The sequence below is a fragment of the Motacilla alba genome, chromosome 5 (assembly GCF_015832195.1).
Source record: "Motacilla alba alba isolate MOTALB_02 chromosome 5, Motacilla_alba_V1.0_pri, whole genome shotgun sequence".
Classification (NCBI taxonomy): Eukaryota; Metazoa; Chordata; class Aves; order Passeriformes; family Motacillidae; genus Motacilla; species Motacilla alba.
This window is the reverse complement of record NC_052020.1, coordinates 49,992,232-50,005,746: the sequence shown is the minus strand read 5'-3', so window position 1 is coordinate 50,005,746 and position 13,515 is coordinate 49,992,232. Positions and strand designations below refer to the sequence as shown.

Genomic DNA, 13,515 nt, shown 5'->3' with positions numbered 1-13,515 from the left:
ACTTAAGATGACCTTAGAGGTCTTTCCCAGCTCAATGATTCTCTGATTCTGTGATTCCATGTGTTGGCTGTAAGAGTAAGAGGCAGTGGGGCCACGTGTGGATGTTGAGGGTGTGGGTCTGCAAGGGGTTAACAAGTAAGTGTGCTGGGATGGCACATGGGGAGCAGGGGTGTGAGTGAATGACAGGACAGAGAGACTTCAGTGTGCAGGCTTTAGGTATGGATTTGGGCTTGGGGGAGAATAGTGGCTGTGGTCCTTGGGAGTGGTGATGATAAGGCTGTTGTGGCAGTGGGTGCACTGAAGGGATGTCATTTTGAGCCCAGAAAGTCCAAGCATATGTATTTCTTTAAATACCATCAGCATCTCCCTCTCCTCCACAGCCATGCCAAGAAGTCTTCTCTACCAGTAAACCCAGAACTTTTGCCGTCTGGGTTGGCCAGCTAGGCAGGCTGAGGCTCTGAAGGCTTTAAAGCACAAGCCCTTGCCTGGAGCTCTCACACAGAGCCAGGAGCTGAATTCCAAGCAGAGGAGTCTGACAGCTGTTCCCTTCAGCTATCACCCATCCTTGGTACACCCAGACCTGTTTGATGTAACCTGATACATTTTCCCATTAGCCAAGAACTCAGGGAAAATCCACCATCCTGAACTAAGTAGATGCTGTGGAGGAGGCAGAGGGGCTCATGGTCGCCTCTCATAAAATCCTCTTCTGTGAATTTTCCCGTCTCCACATTGCTGGTGGTGACTCGTTGGTACACTGGGACAATGGAACCAAGGGGAAAGATTGCTCCGAGTACTAGAGTTAGCAGGAATAATCCACTCTGAAGTCCTACCAATCCATCATGAGGGCCCATTCTGGATACTGGAGTTACACTTCACTGATTCCTCAAAGTGGAGCTTAAACTCAGCCCTTTCATCCAGTAGGATGAAGTGCTCTGACTTCTAGCCACAAAGTTCCACAAGTAGTGCTTGGTACACCAATTTATAGATGTCCTTACAGAAATCAGTGTTAATCCAGATGTGTGATTTGGGGCTCCAGCTGACTGTGACAGATTCCTCTTTTCTTTCCCTAAATTGATTTGAAATTTCATCTGAGTGCTGTTTAGAGCATCAGAGTTTGCAGAGTATGCCATGTGAAAATAGAGGTATGACACTCATTGGTACTTGAACCCTGCCTGATGCGTCAGGAACTGATTTTTCATTACTGGGCTCTGTCTGCCTCACTCTGCTTTTCAATCTGTCATGCAGTCACTGGTCATGCAAACATCTGTGCAAACATACTGAACACGGGTAATGCAGCAGCTGTTATTACAATACAGAATTAATTAAGAGTATTAAAGTTTTTGTCTACAAAAATACCTATGGAGAAAACATTTTCATATCCAGTCTCTCCTAAAGGCAGCATCCTTTGGGAAGATGTGATAGACACATTTAGGTAAATATCATTCCTCCAGCACACATGGCTTCCATTGCAATTGATCCCCTGCTGTTTCCTTCCAAGCACTTTCCTCTGTTCCATATTCCACAATAGTGGCTGAAATACTGATCAGCAATAGCAGACACAAATTGACTCCAGCAACCGGGAGTTTTAAGGGCAGTAAATGTTTATATCTGAGTTTTTATGTACTGTAGTCACTGAAATACAGTTTTTAGGCATGCACTGAAATTTTCAGTGGCATTGAAAGTCTAAAGTTGCTTGAGCCGGTTATAATTTAGTAAAAGGATAGAATGAATAAAGGCTGACTGAGTGAGATGGGGCATAAAGACAGTGCACTACAAACCAGCCACATGGGCCCAAAAGCTGTATAGAAGATTCTTCCTCCTGTAGCCTCCCCTTAGGGCTGGGAACAGCTTGGGTGCTTCACACTGACCCAGCACAGAGGCTGCACTTGAGCCATGTGTGAGCTGCCTGAAACTTGGGGATCACAAGCTGCTCACTGCAAAATGCAGAGAAAAAATCCTACATGCTTTTAAACTGGCACAGCCATTGGTAAAAGTTTCTCAGCAGACAATAGCAGCAAGAAGCTGGGAAAAAGCAGGGTGGGAATTGCTTTTCCCGGTGTTTCCTCAAACGCATGTCAAACTACAGCTCTAGATGTGGCAACTTCTTAGTGTCTAGCACATGAACAGCATTGTCATGAAGGGCTTGTGCCCTGGCTACTTAGCTGTGGCAGCCAGATGAATGTGCTCATGAGGGTTTAAGCTCTAAGAATGTGCTTACTCCTTTGCATAGGGTGGTCTAAATGTCCTACAAAAGCCACTTGCTATGGCAACAGCAGACCAAGCATTGTAATTCTTTAAAGCCTAGCTTCCCTTTTTCTTTACATTTTTATTATTGTTTGTTAATGACTCTGTGTTCAAAGCTTCCAAGACATGATCAGTGGTCTCTCGTGCCAGGGTCTAACTGCAGGTCTGATGCTGGAAGCTGCATTTATACAAGTGACACTGGCATTCCCTGCAACTTCCCCATCGGCCGAGGGGCTGCAGTGACTGGCAGTGACCCTACAATGAGTACTTGACAGAAACACCTGCACGTGAAAGATGCATCAGACGACTAAAATACACAATGTTCTTTTTACCAGGAGAAATTTTTAAGATGGGAAGATCTTTCTAACACCAACTGGAACCACTTCAACTTTTGCATTCTGTTTCTTCCTCTGTGAAATGACCCCAGATTGGTCCTTGCACGGCCTTGCTTCGGGGAAAGTACTGATGTGCATCTCAGGAAGCTCGGACATATGGAATAAACTCCCTTTACCTCTTGCTGATGGAGAGCACAGCAGGTGTCTGAGGCCCTGCTCGCTGGGTCGGTGTAAAACAATAGCAGACCCCTGGCAGGACCTTCCTTTAACTTCCACAGGACCCCCTGGAATGGAGAGAAGGGTCTGTCCCCATTTAAAAAGCCTTGCTGTCACAAAGCCTGCAGCAATGTCATCATCACAAGAGCCTTCTTGCTGTGCTAACTAGGAATTCTCATTAATTGATATCACTGTCGAGTCCTCCAGCCCCAGAGTAAGCAGCAGGTGTTCCAGTGCATGAGAAAGGCACCGTGCAAAGGCATTGCTGTGGGTTAATCGAGTACTAACGAGCTGAAAGATGGGCTCCTGCGCTAGGAAACGTGGGGAGAGACCATCAAAACCACAGCACGGCTCCAGGCAAGAGCTCCAGCATCTTCAGTCCTGGGGTGCCCCAGCTGCCACAGGGGCACCTGTGGAAATGGCTACAGGGTTGCTGCCCGTGTCCCAAAAGCTGTATTTTCCGGTGAGCGACAAGCAAAAAGCAATGTGGTATCACATTGTTTGTTGTAGTGTGGGTCCCCTGCACAAAGCCAGGGACCTTCCCTGGGACACCTCCCTAGGAGGTCAATGGTGATTTAGACTTTCCCGACAGTGCTACAGGAGAGGTCCTGGATAGTCACTGCTTCCAGGGACTCCCAGCAGGGGGACATTACACTGTCATCTCTTACAGTCTGAAATGATACTAACCCCAGCTATTTTTCAGGGGCCACATCTGCAATTTTAGCAAAGGGCAGTTGCAGGAGGCTCTTGGGACCACACAGCCTCCTCTATGCACAGAAGCCTGCAAGTACAGCCACAGTGTCCTCCAGGACCTAAGTGTCCAAGGGGGCTCAGGAACATTCATACACTGCTTGGAGCACTCACAGGCTGGCCTCAGGAGTGGAGAACAATGCTAGGTGAGCTGAAGGTAGGAAACACTGGCATTTCTTCATTTGGTTACAGTAAAGACTTAGGCAATTAAAGGAAAAAAAAACTTCTCACAGCATGCTTAGAATAAACAGTCATTCTTTATCATACAAAGTCAGACCTTACATATAAATAATTTGAATGTCTCGCTCTTTCATGGAAAGTAACTGAAAAAAACCTTCAAGGTTGATACATGGGAGCTGGTATTACAAATCACATAGGATCAACCCCAAATCCTCCATCCAAACACAGTTATTTGGATTCAGTGTTGACCTGTACACCACTTTCCTCCCTTGCACTGGAAGGAACTGAATCAGGACCCTCCTTGGAGGACCACCCCCATCATCAACCTCCGGTTATAGATCCCAACCCTGCGACCATCACTGAAATCCAGTCCTTTACATTTGCAGTAGTAAGAAAACCCAGTTTGTAGCTGCAGAAAGAGCCGTTGCCTTCTCCAAAGTGCATTATCTGTAGATTTTTGGAGGTGATTGAAATAACTAAGCCTACCCAAGCTGGATCCCTTGCAGCTATTTCTATTTCTTGGCTGACAAGCTGGCCAAAGCAGCAAAGCTAAGTATTGCACAGTCTAGCAACATTTGACTAAAACTGAGACCATTTATGTGGAACAGCAGTGTGGGAACAGAAAAGAAGCTAGTGGAGCAGCAATGAGAAATCTGAGCTTTGATCAAGGAGACAGCAGCATTTGACTCTATCTGAGCTGGCAGGGAGATCCCATCCCAAAGCAAAATAAAATATGTCATTCTTTCCAGCAGAGTAAATTCTCCCCAGCAGTTTGTTCCTCCCAGGATCATTTTATGTGATCTCATTGTCTTTATAGTCTTTCCCCTGAGGAAGCCGAACGTTTAATGTAGACTACGGCGTTAGTATCCGGTATTAAATCAGTCCAGCTACTCTGAAATGAGGCGAGTGGGCGTCCTGGAAAGGAAATAAAATGCAAGTTTAATAGAGGAGAGAGGTTCACCTTGACCCATGCTATTTATTGCAAAAGGCACAGGAACACACTGCTTGCTCAATGGAGGGTCAGTCTGCCCTGCCATAGATGTGTTTTACACTCCCAGTAAATTCCAGATGCTCAGACTGTGCACAAGGAATGCATCATCCAACCCCAGAAGCTTTTGCATCTTGCTTTGCTTTACCAAGCAGCCTGAGGAGAGACCAGCACATTCCCACAGCTCTCGTTAACCCAGCTGGCAAACTTAGGCCCTTGGCATTTCAGCCACACAGTTCTGGCGTCCTTGGCTGCAAAGATGAGTTATGAAACTGCAAGGAAGAAAAATGTCAGGAAGAGAACCACTTAAGACCTCAGGTATGGTGCAGGACGTCACAGATCAGCAGCCTAGCAAGGCACTGCAGGAAGAGTCCCTGTCCCATGTGCTTCTCCTGCATCCTTACCATGGTTTCAAGCAGGATTCCTTCCAGGCAGGCACTACACAGAGCACTAACAGCTGCCCTGTGAGGAAGCCAGATGTGCTGTGTTAGGCACAATCCATTGCTGGTGTGAAACTTGGTGGCTCAGAGTTTTATGTTGCATCCGTGTAAACGCTCCTACATAACTAGTTTGCCACGTGCCAGTTGCACACAAGCCCTCAGAAAAGCTGCATTTTTGGTAGTTTAGGGGTTTTTTTTAAATGTCATGTGAGCTGACAAAACATGACTCTTCAGCACCATTGTGAGTGAAAACACTCATTTACCTCATTTAGTGTTTTACTTCAAGAAACAATTTAGCCCACGCTTGAGGTGTCAGCTAAATGAGATAATTTAAAATAATTCTGAAAACATGCTAACTGTAAGAGGCTATAATCAGAGCTAATTACAGGGACATTCTGGAAATCCCTTGGCTTGGGGCTTTAGTTTTGATAAAGGGGATAACAACTTGTAAGTTATGATTCTTTTAATTATAACAATAGTAACCACCTTCTTTTACACAGCTTCTTTCATCTCTAAAATCCCCACAGCTCTGCAAACTATACATACCATAGGGATTGTTTAGCCTAACACCAAAGTGAAGCCATCTCTGCAAGAAATGAGTAAGTGTTTAACAATACCTGGCAGTCCTGAGCAAAATTTGTAGAGGCAAAAAGGTGCAGAGGGAGAATGTAATTGCTCTTGTGTCTCCGTACAAACATTCAGGGGATTTCTGGATGCCCACGGTGGCAGCCATCTGAGCTTGAGGATAAGGAAGGCAGCTTTTATATGTGCCTGTAGGCTGAAGGCACTATGGAGGAAGGCAGCAGCACCTCGTGGCAGCATGTGGTGTCATTGCCTGTCACATTGCCCAAGCTCACCTGTCCACGTCCTGTGCTGGGTGACAATAAAGCTTTGACACTGCAGCTGGGAGTTGCAAATGGCAGCGGCCTCCTCGGCGCTGTGAATGGACAGCAGGCAGCCCAGGTGGCTGTAGGAGGGCCAGCACTTGTAGTCTTCTCCTTCCACCGTTCGGAAACCCTTCAGGGAGATGTAGTCTGGGGACAGAAAGAGGGTGTCCAGGGTGCACTCCAGGTGCACTTTCAGAGACTGGCTACACTATACACCAACCAGTGAAACTCTCCAAAGAATTGCAACACTGACAGACTGAACTGACCTGCCACGGTGGAGTAAGGTGGAGCTGCAAAGTTAAAAGAAACCCAAATCTTGCTCTTTGGTTCTGCAGAGGAGCACAGGACAGCAATTCCCCCAGAGAGGTAGGAGAGGGGTCAGAGGTCTCAAGGGCGAAGGAAGAGGGGTGCCACCACAGGGGTGGGTAAGAGGAGGAGGCTGCTGTGCAAAGCCACAGGCCCTCCATGTTTTCCCTGGAGAAGCCAACCTCCAAATAGCCTCTCCTACACCCCAGCCTCAACAGCAGAAGCTCGTCACAGATCCAGCACCAAGCTACATGGGGCACAGACTGACCCACCCATCATGGTGCCACCCACAGAAACAGGAGATTGAGGAACCACACTGGCAGAAAGGGAGGCCAGATCCTGCTCCTGACAAGGAGACCTGACAAAAGACCTGACAAGCCTGAGCAGGTGCTGTTCAGGCTATTGTTCACTGACTGCTAAGAGTCTCTCACCACCTTCCCACAGCTCTAGGATGGTGATCATTTTGGCACACGGCAAAGCCAATAGACAGGTGTTGTTGGAAAATACCAGTAATTCCTGTTAAAGCTGCTGGTCCTTCCATGCAAATGACCAGATATCTTTGTTCATAACAGTGCAAATTATAGTTCTTTCACATGTAAAGAGATTTCCTTCTGCAAGCCACCATCACCCACCACCTCATGTGAATGCTCAGGAAAACGCAAGCCACAGTAACCACTGGATTTTTGAAACTTCCTTTTGATCAGCCTCATCTCTACCACTGAATTCCTTTTCAGAGGAATGCACCTCATAAAGGCACATTTATCCATCCACAGGTCCAACAGAAAGATCTTCAGAGAAAAGGAACTTAGAGGGCACCGAGGCTCCAGGTACCCTGCCACACTCATCTTGGTGCTGTCACCTCCCCGCTCTATGTTTCCATAATAACCTGTGCTCAGCAGACAGAAGCCACACAGTCATATGGGAAGTTTGAATATCAGCCCAGAAAACTGACCTGTTGGTCCAAAGGGTAAGGATATCCCAAGACAGGAGCCACTCAGTTTGCTATCCCAAACACATTCCCTTGAAACACTGATGTTCATTATGAGAAGAGTATTTAGAAGCAGTGCAAACACATGTCCATGCAGATTGTCTGCACTGCTTTTACTTTGTAAAGCAGTATAACCCTGCATAGCTCACATGGAAAAAAAATAACAACAAAAGCCTGCTCAAAAAAGACACTTTTGGTGCTTTTCTAGTGACTATAAACTGCCTAAATGTAGGGGACATCAGAATTTAACCAGTTACCAAGTGCCTCGCTCCCTCAGTAGTTACTTTACTTAGAACATTCAAAATCAACTACCTTTTAAAAGAAGAGGTCTTTTCTGAAGATAGAGCCCAGACTTGTACAGATGTAAAACCTTTTCAAAAGCTCTTAGGGTTTCATTTATTCCATATCGTAAATCACCTACATTTAAGGGAAAAGATGACAAACATAAGCAATTCCACGAAATACCATTTAGAGACTTTGAATGAAGAAATTTATGAATATTAGCTGATACCTGTTGCATTCAGAATATCACTCAAAAGGGGCCGCAAAGCTGGTGGTGCAGAGTGTGGCAAAAGATAGGTGAAAAAATACCTGCAAAAAATCCCACAGGCTGATTAGAATACAGTGCCTTCATTTGCCTGGTGATTAAGTTGTCTACATTTTCCCGTGACTTGATTATTCATATGCAACTAGTAAGTCTGCTTTGGTTACAAAGTTATGTTTGAGCATATCTTGGTGCCTCAGATGGTTCCTGTGAGTTGGGCTGAAAGCCTGGTCCTCGCTGCATGAAATCTACCTTGCAAAGCCTCATGCAGTAAAGCTTCCCCTATTCCCCTGGGTCATTTCTATATACATTTTTTGTGTACTAAGAAATGTATTTCCCACCAAAAAAAAAAAAAAAAAAAAGACCTGTATAAAAGAAGACTCATACAAGGTCTTTCTCTTGCCCTGGAAAGGTTTGACCTTCTTACTGCCCCTGGAAAGTTAGGATGACTCATTTCAGACCGTTCCACAAAATTCCTGTCCTAGGGAACAAGGGCACAAGAGACAGGGGCAACTGCCAGGCTGCAATAATCTATGCAGGGATTTACCCTTTAGCACTGAATTCTGGAAATCCAGGCTCCTTTGCTAAGTCCTTCTGTGTAAATATCCAGCTGCCAAGGCTTCCCTCCAGGACGTGACCTGCCAAGCATCAGTGGTGAGGAAAAGTCCCTGAATTTTCAGCTGATGACTCATGTGAAGCGCTGCAGCAGCCTCAGCCCCTTGCCTGTTACCTGCCCCATTGCTCTCCCATAGGAGCCCACAGGGAGATTCAGAGATGAAGGGAAGCACCAGCCAGCCTGTTCCCAACAACAGGACTCAGAGGTGGTGGGGTTTGGCAGGTAGCCTGCACTGCCACTGCTTTCAGCAAGCACAGCCCATGGATGTCAAGCACCAGGGCTTGTCTGGCAAACAGCAAATTTACAGGTGCAAGCTCTGGGGCAAGTTTTTAGAGGGCGTTGGGGAAAGGGAGCAGCAGAAGAAAGATGCCTTCATTCCCACCAGGCAACAACTCCACTATTTTCCTGCCTTATAAGGAAAAGAACTTGCTTCAAAGCCATCCTTAACTACCCTTTGACAGAGGTGAGTGGGATCACCACATGGAAGAAGAACAAGGTGCTAGAGGCTACGTGGCAGGGCGTGAGCTCAACCACCCCAAATCTTGCCCCATGTAGCTGGACATACCGATAGGCATTGAACAGATTCTTCTTTTCATTTATTCCTTCGCATTTCCCGACCACGGAGCATTTGAGAGGGAAACTTTTGGTAGGGAAGTCGAGTGTGCAGTCATTATCTTCCTTGCAAGACAACTCCTCCGTGCTGGCATCGTCCATGTCTGTCACTTTTAGGTTTCCCTCCACCATAACAAACTGCCTTGGCTGGAAATCCAAGAGGGCTATTGAACCCAGGGGGGAATGTGCCAAGTAAAACAGCAGTTTCACAAGACTCAGGCAAATCTGAGAAAGAGAAGATGAATATGCGTGGAAAAAAACAGATGAAAAACAGCTATTAAATTGGAAGTAGAACAAAGGGAAGGGCATCCAATTAAATTAAAAGAGAAAAAAGGCATACAGAACTTAAAAGGTAATTATATGTATACAACAAAATTTATTATCAACATTGCCACAGGATTTGACTGGTAAGTAGTTTAGCAACATTTTTTAAAAATGTGTGTACAGAAAAAGAGACATTTGCAGTTAGAAGAGCTGGAGGAGAAAGCTGTGAGGAAAACAATAGCATTCTTCATGTTTCAGGAGCTATATTGATTTGCTAGCTAAAATCAGAAGAGTTTTTCCCAGTCTGGCATAAAATTAATAGGTTCCCCTCCCTTCCCCCATGCTGCTCAATACAGACTGAGGCACCATGGTCATTAATACCAGATTCCTGCCTTGCTGCATCCCTCAGCAGTATGAATTTGGGCACACAATCATGCTTCTGAAGAATTAGTCAAGGCTTGCAATATATTTATTGCCAGCTTTTTTGCTTTTATGACAACTTTCTGGCAGCAGTGAAAGGCCAGACAATACCTGACCCAGCAGAAAGCTTGGTAAATTATTTTTAAACAAACCAGAGCTAGAGAAGTGCATTTATACTGCACCAGCACTTTGCTCAAGCAGCTTTTTGCAGCAGTTTTCATTCAGTATCAGGAGCCCTGGCATCAGACAAAGTGCATCCTCAGCTAGGTGTGCCAGGCAGCCCCACGTCACCCTCATCACTGCTGATAGTGATCTGTGCAGGCGCGAGGGTTTTTTCCCTTGGAACAGCTTGCAAGATCCCTGGTATCTGATGTGGCTCATAACAAGGGAATCCCGTATATTTAGACCTTAATTAGGAAACAGGACTAGACAGTGCCAGGGTAAATTCTGAGTTAGTGTCTCCTGCAGTCCAGAGGTTGTTAAAATCTCTAATGCCACCGTACCAAACTTTGCCACCAGCTAATCCAGCATCCTGCATTTCTTACAGGAGACTCTGGCACGTTTGAGAAGATGAGGTGCTAGGAAAGCTATGTAGAAGCAAGTATGGAATTGAAAAAAGTAAAACTCCCCAAGCCAAGAAAAATGACTGTGGAAGCTCTGATGCTATTTTAACTTGTTTAGTGAAGCAATCATAAGAATCCCAGCTTTGCATCCCACGGCTGAGCGAGTGGTTGCCACACTCCCCCTCTGGCTCAGATGGCAAGGCTCCCCTTCAACATTCAGGACCACATGCAGACAGAAATTTTATTTTAGGATTTTTGCTGTGCTTTTATTTTGCCCAAAGCATTTCTTGCTGACACTAAGATACCCTTGCTTTTTTACATGATGCTTTTTTTTTTTCCTCCTGGCACCCAAACAAGTAGTATTGAACCCCCAGCTGAGCCCTTGAGGCAAACTGTAAAACAAGCTATAACCAAAGTAAGTGCCATGTCACAAGTCATTTATATTCCTGGGGAGCATATGGGTCCCTGTGCAGGATGCCTAGAGATGAGGCAGATCTCACTAGAAGGGCTGCAATCCTAGCACCTACAGCAGGAGGAAAGCAATTTAGTAGCGATTTTACTACAATAATTCCTAAAGGGCCAAAATCAGAAACACCACATGAACACATGGTGAGGGTCAGCTTGCTCAGCTTGTTGCCTAGAACAGGTAACACACAGCAAACCACAGACTCAGAGCATGGTGATGTGGCTTTCCCAAGTCAGACTCGGGTTGCCGAGAGGCATCCTGACCAAAGCCCTTCTGCGCATATATATATATATATATATATATATATATATATATGTATATATATATATGTATGTATGTATTTATGTATAGGCAATATAGAGGCAAAACGAACGTTATCGTGTAATCGAAGGTATTAACCACCCCCCCCACCCCCAGCACCGAGTACGATTTTGAGTCTATCTCCTCCCAGATGAAGTTCTTCTAACACCGCTCTATGGAGAAAGAAACTAACCGTGAGACACCAACCTAGGGCTGTGTTAATGTGATTTTAAGGGAATGAAAAGGAAACGATTTACAGACAATTTGCGGGATCAAACAGAGTATCAGCAGGAGAATCCCGTTTGTCCCAGCGGTCACCACCGGCTCTTTGCCGGTTTGCCCAGTTTGTGGTCTAAAAGCGACTGATAAAACTCCTTTGCTTTGTTTTCTTACTTTAAATCTTTCCTCCCAGGGGGTCTGCAGGAGCTGAATCATCTCCAGCGGGGATCCCAGCTCCAGCATGGCTGTGACCCGCAGCTCAGCATCTCCGCTGTTGTCATAGCATTGGCCGTGCAGCTGCGGGAGAGTAGAAGCCACGCTCGGAGCGATGTCGCTGCCAGTGCCGGCAGATTTCGGCCGCCCGAGGACAGCGTGGCCACCGCGGGCGGACCGGCTCAGCCCCGGCAACAATTCCCCCGCCCCGCCGTGCCGAGGCAGCGCCTCCCGCAGCCCCCGCCCCGCCGTACCTTGACGATGCCGGGGTGCTGCAGGCGCTGCAGCAGCGTCACCTCCTTGAGCAGCTTGTAGGCGGCCAGGCGGCGGCAGCCGGCCGGCGCTCCGTACCGCTGCACGCACCGCCGCACCTCCCGGCCCGCCCCGTGCACCGACTTGAGGGCCACGGTGCCTCCGCCCGCCAGAGCCGCCCGCGCCACCACCTTGGTGAAGCCCCAGCCCAGCACGCTGACGACCGTCGCCCGGCTCAGGTCGCCGCAGCCCAGCCCCGCCGCGGCCGCCGCCTCCCCGCCGCCCGCCGCCGCCTCCAGCCGCCGCAGGTCGCGCCGCCTCTGCCGCAGCTCCTCCCGCAAGCCCGGCGGCAGCAGGAGCGGCGGCGAGAAGCCCGGCTGCGCCTCCCCGCCACCGCCGCCGCCTCCGCGGGCGGCTGGCAGCGCCGGCAGCGCCAGCAGCGCCAGCAGCGCCAGGGCCGGCAGCGCCAGCAGCGCGGCCGCGCTCAGCCGAGCTCCGCGCCGCGCCCGCCCCGCCGCAGCCATGGAGAGCGGGGCTGCGCCGCCCGGCTCCCGCCGCTCTGCCGCCCGCGCAGCGCCGCGCCGGCAAGCCGAGCGCCACCGAGGGGGCGTGTCGGGCCGCCGGCGCCCCCACCCCGCCCGCCCGGCCCGGCCCGGCCCGGCCCGGCCCCGCGGGCACACGGGGCAGCGGCGGCACGGACCGCCCAGGGAGGGGAGGTGGCGGCAGCGGAGCCTTAGCGGTTCCTGAGGAGGTGGCCCGGGGTGGGAAGCGGAGCTGCCGGGTGCGAGCGGCACATCCCCGCTGACACCCGGCCACGCTCCAGCGAAGGCTCTTTATAGCAGAACACGCGGGTTTCACGGGCGTGAATTTCGTCAGCCCTGCTAGCGGGTACCGCAGATTACAGCCGAGGGTTAAAATCAGTGACAACTGGGATATCACGTTTCCCTGCCGCTTAAAACTCTCAGGTTCGGTTTCTAAGAAGAGCAAACCCTGGCAGTTTCTCTTATTAGAAGGATAAACCCTATCAGGTTGGATCAGTAATACACTGCCTAAGCACGGAACTGGAATTTTTTCCAGGGGGAAAAAAAAAAAATCAAACCAAACCCGTCCTCCAGCAAAGCCAACCAATGCAGGCAGAAAACACACATTTATCGTTTGTTTGTGAGGCGATCAGATCGATCGGCGTGGTGACACAGCTCAGGGTTGCCGTCTGTGACACACGTGTACCTGCGCGGGACAGGAACGTTTCCGAGGCTTGTGCGAGAAGCAGGACAGGTCCCTGCCGCGGCTCTGTCACTGGTTTTAGACACGTGTCTGCACCGGGCTCTGCTGTGCAGAAAGTCAGGTTAGCTTAGGGCAACGGCAGATGCAGTTTGTCTGCTTCTAATTTAGGCAATACGCAGTTAACTCTCCTCACTGAGCAGCCTGAAACACCAGCCAAGTGGGTGGATTCAGTTTTTTTATTTATGTTTATGCTACCGAGTTAGAAATTAAAATAATACTCTGCCTCTCCACCTGGTCTGCTTCATTTTCTGCCCCAATGTTTTCAGTGGCATAACCAGCCACTAGACCCTCCCCAGAGAGGGAGCAGGTGATGCATGGCACAGCTGGGGTTGGAGGATGCTGCTGCTCTGTTCCTAGTGACACAGCCCAGCTGAGAACCTGCAGCTTCTGGCAGGTCACACACTGGCACACAGTGGGTGAGAGTGCAC

The 13,515-nt window shown here is 48.6% G+C and overlaps 1 protein-coding gene across 3 annotated transcripts; it reads right to left on the bottom strand.

Annotated features, from left to right (window-relative positions):
* Positions 1-3,783: 3,783 nt before the first annotated feature.
* On the bottom strand, positions 3,784-12,346 carry LOC119702156 (extracellular tyrosine-protein kinase PKDCC-like). 3 transcript variants are annotated; one of them, XM_038139686.1, is made up of 7 exons: positions 11,806-12,346; positions 11,513-11,635; positions 9,060-9,331; positions 7,846-7,925; positions 7,647-7,751; positions 6,011-6,187; positions 3,784-4,640 (listed from the first exon to the last, which is right to left on the bottom strand). In XM_038139686.1, exons 1-7 carry the CDS (start codon positions 12,325-12,327, stop codon positions 4,537-4,539), a joined length of 1,383 nt encoding a protein of 460 aa, XP_037995614.1. In that variant the 5' UTR covers positions 12,328-12,346; the 3' UTR covers positions 3,784-4,536. The 3 variants fall into 3 exon arrangements, with proteins under 3 accessions (XP_037995614.1, XP_037995615.1, XP_037995616.1); XM_038139687.1 differs by having other exon boundaries at positions 9,060-9,253; XM_038139688.1 differs by lacking the exon at positions 11,513-11,635.
* Between the last annotated feature and the right edge of the window lie 1,169 nt (positions 12,347-13,515).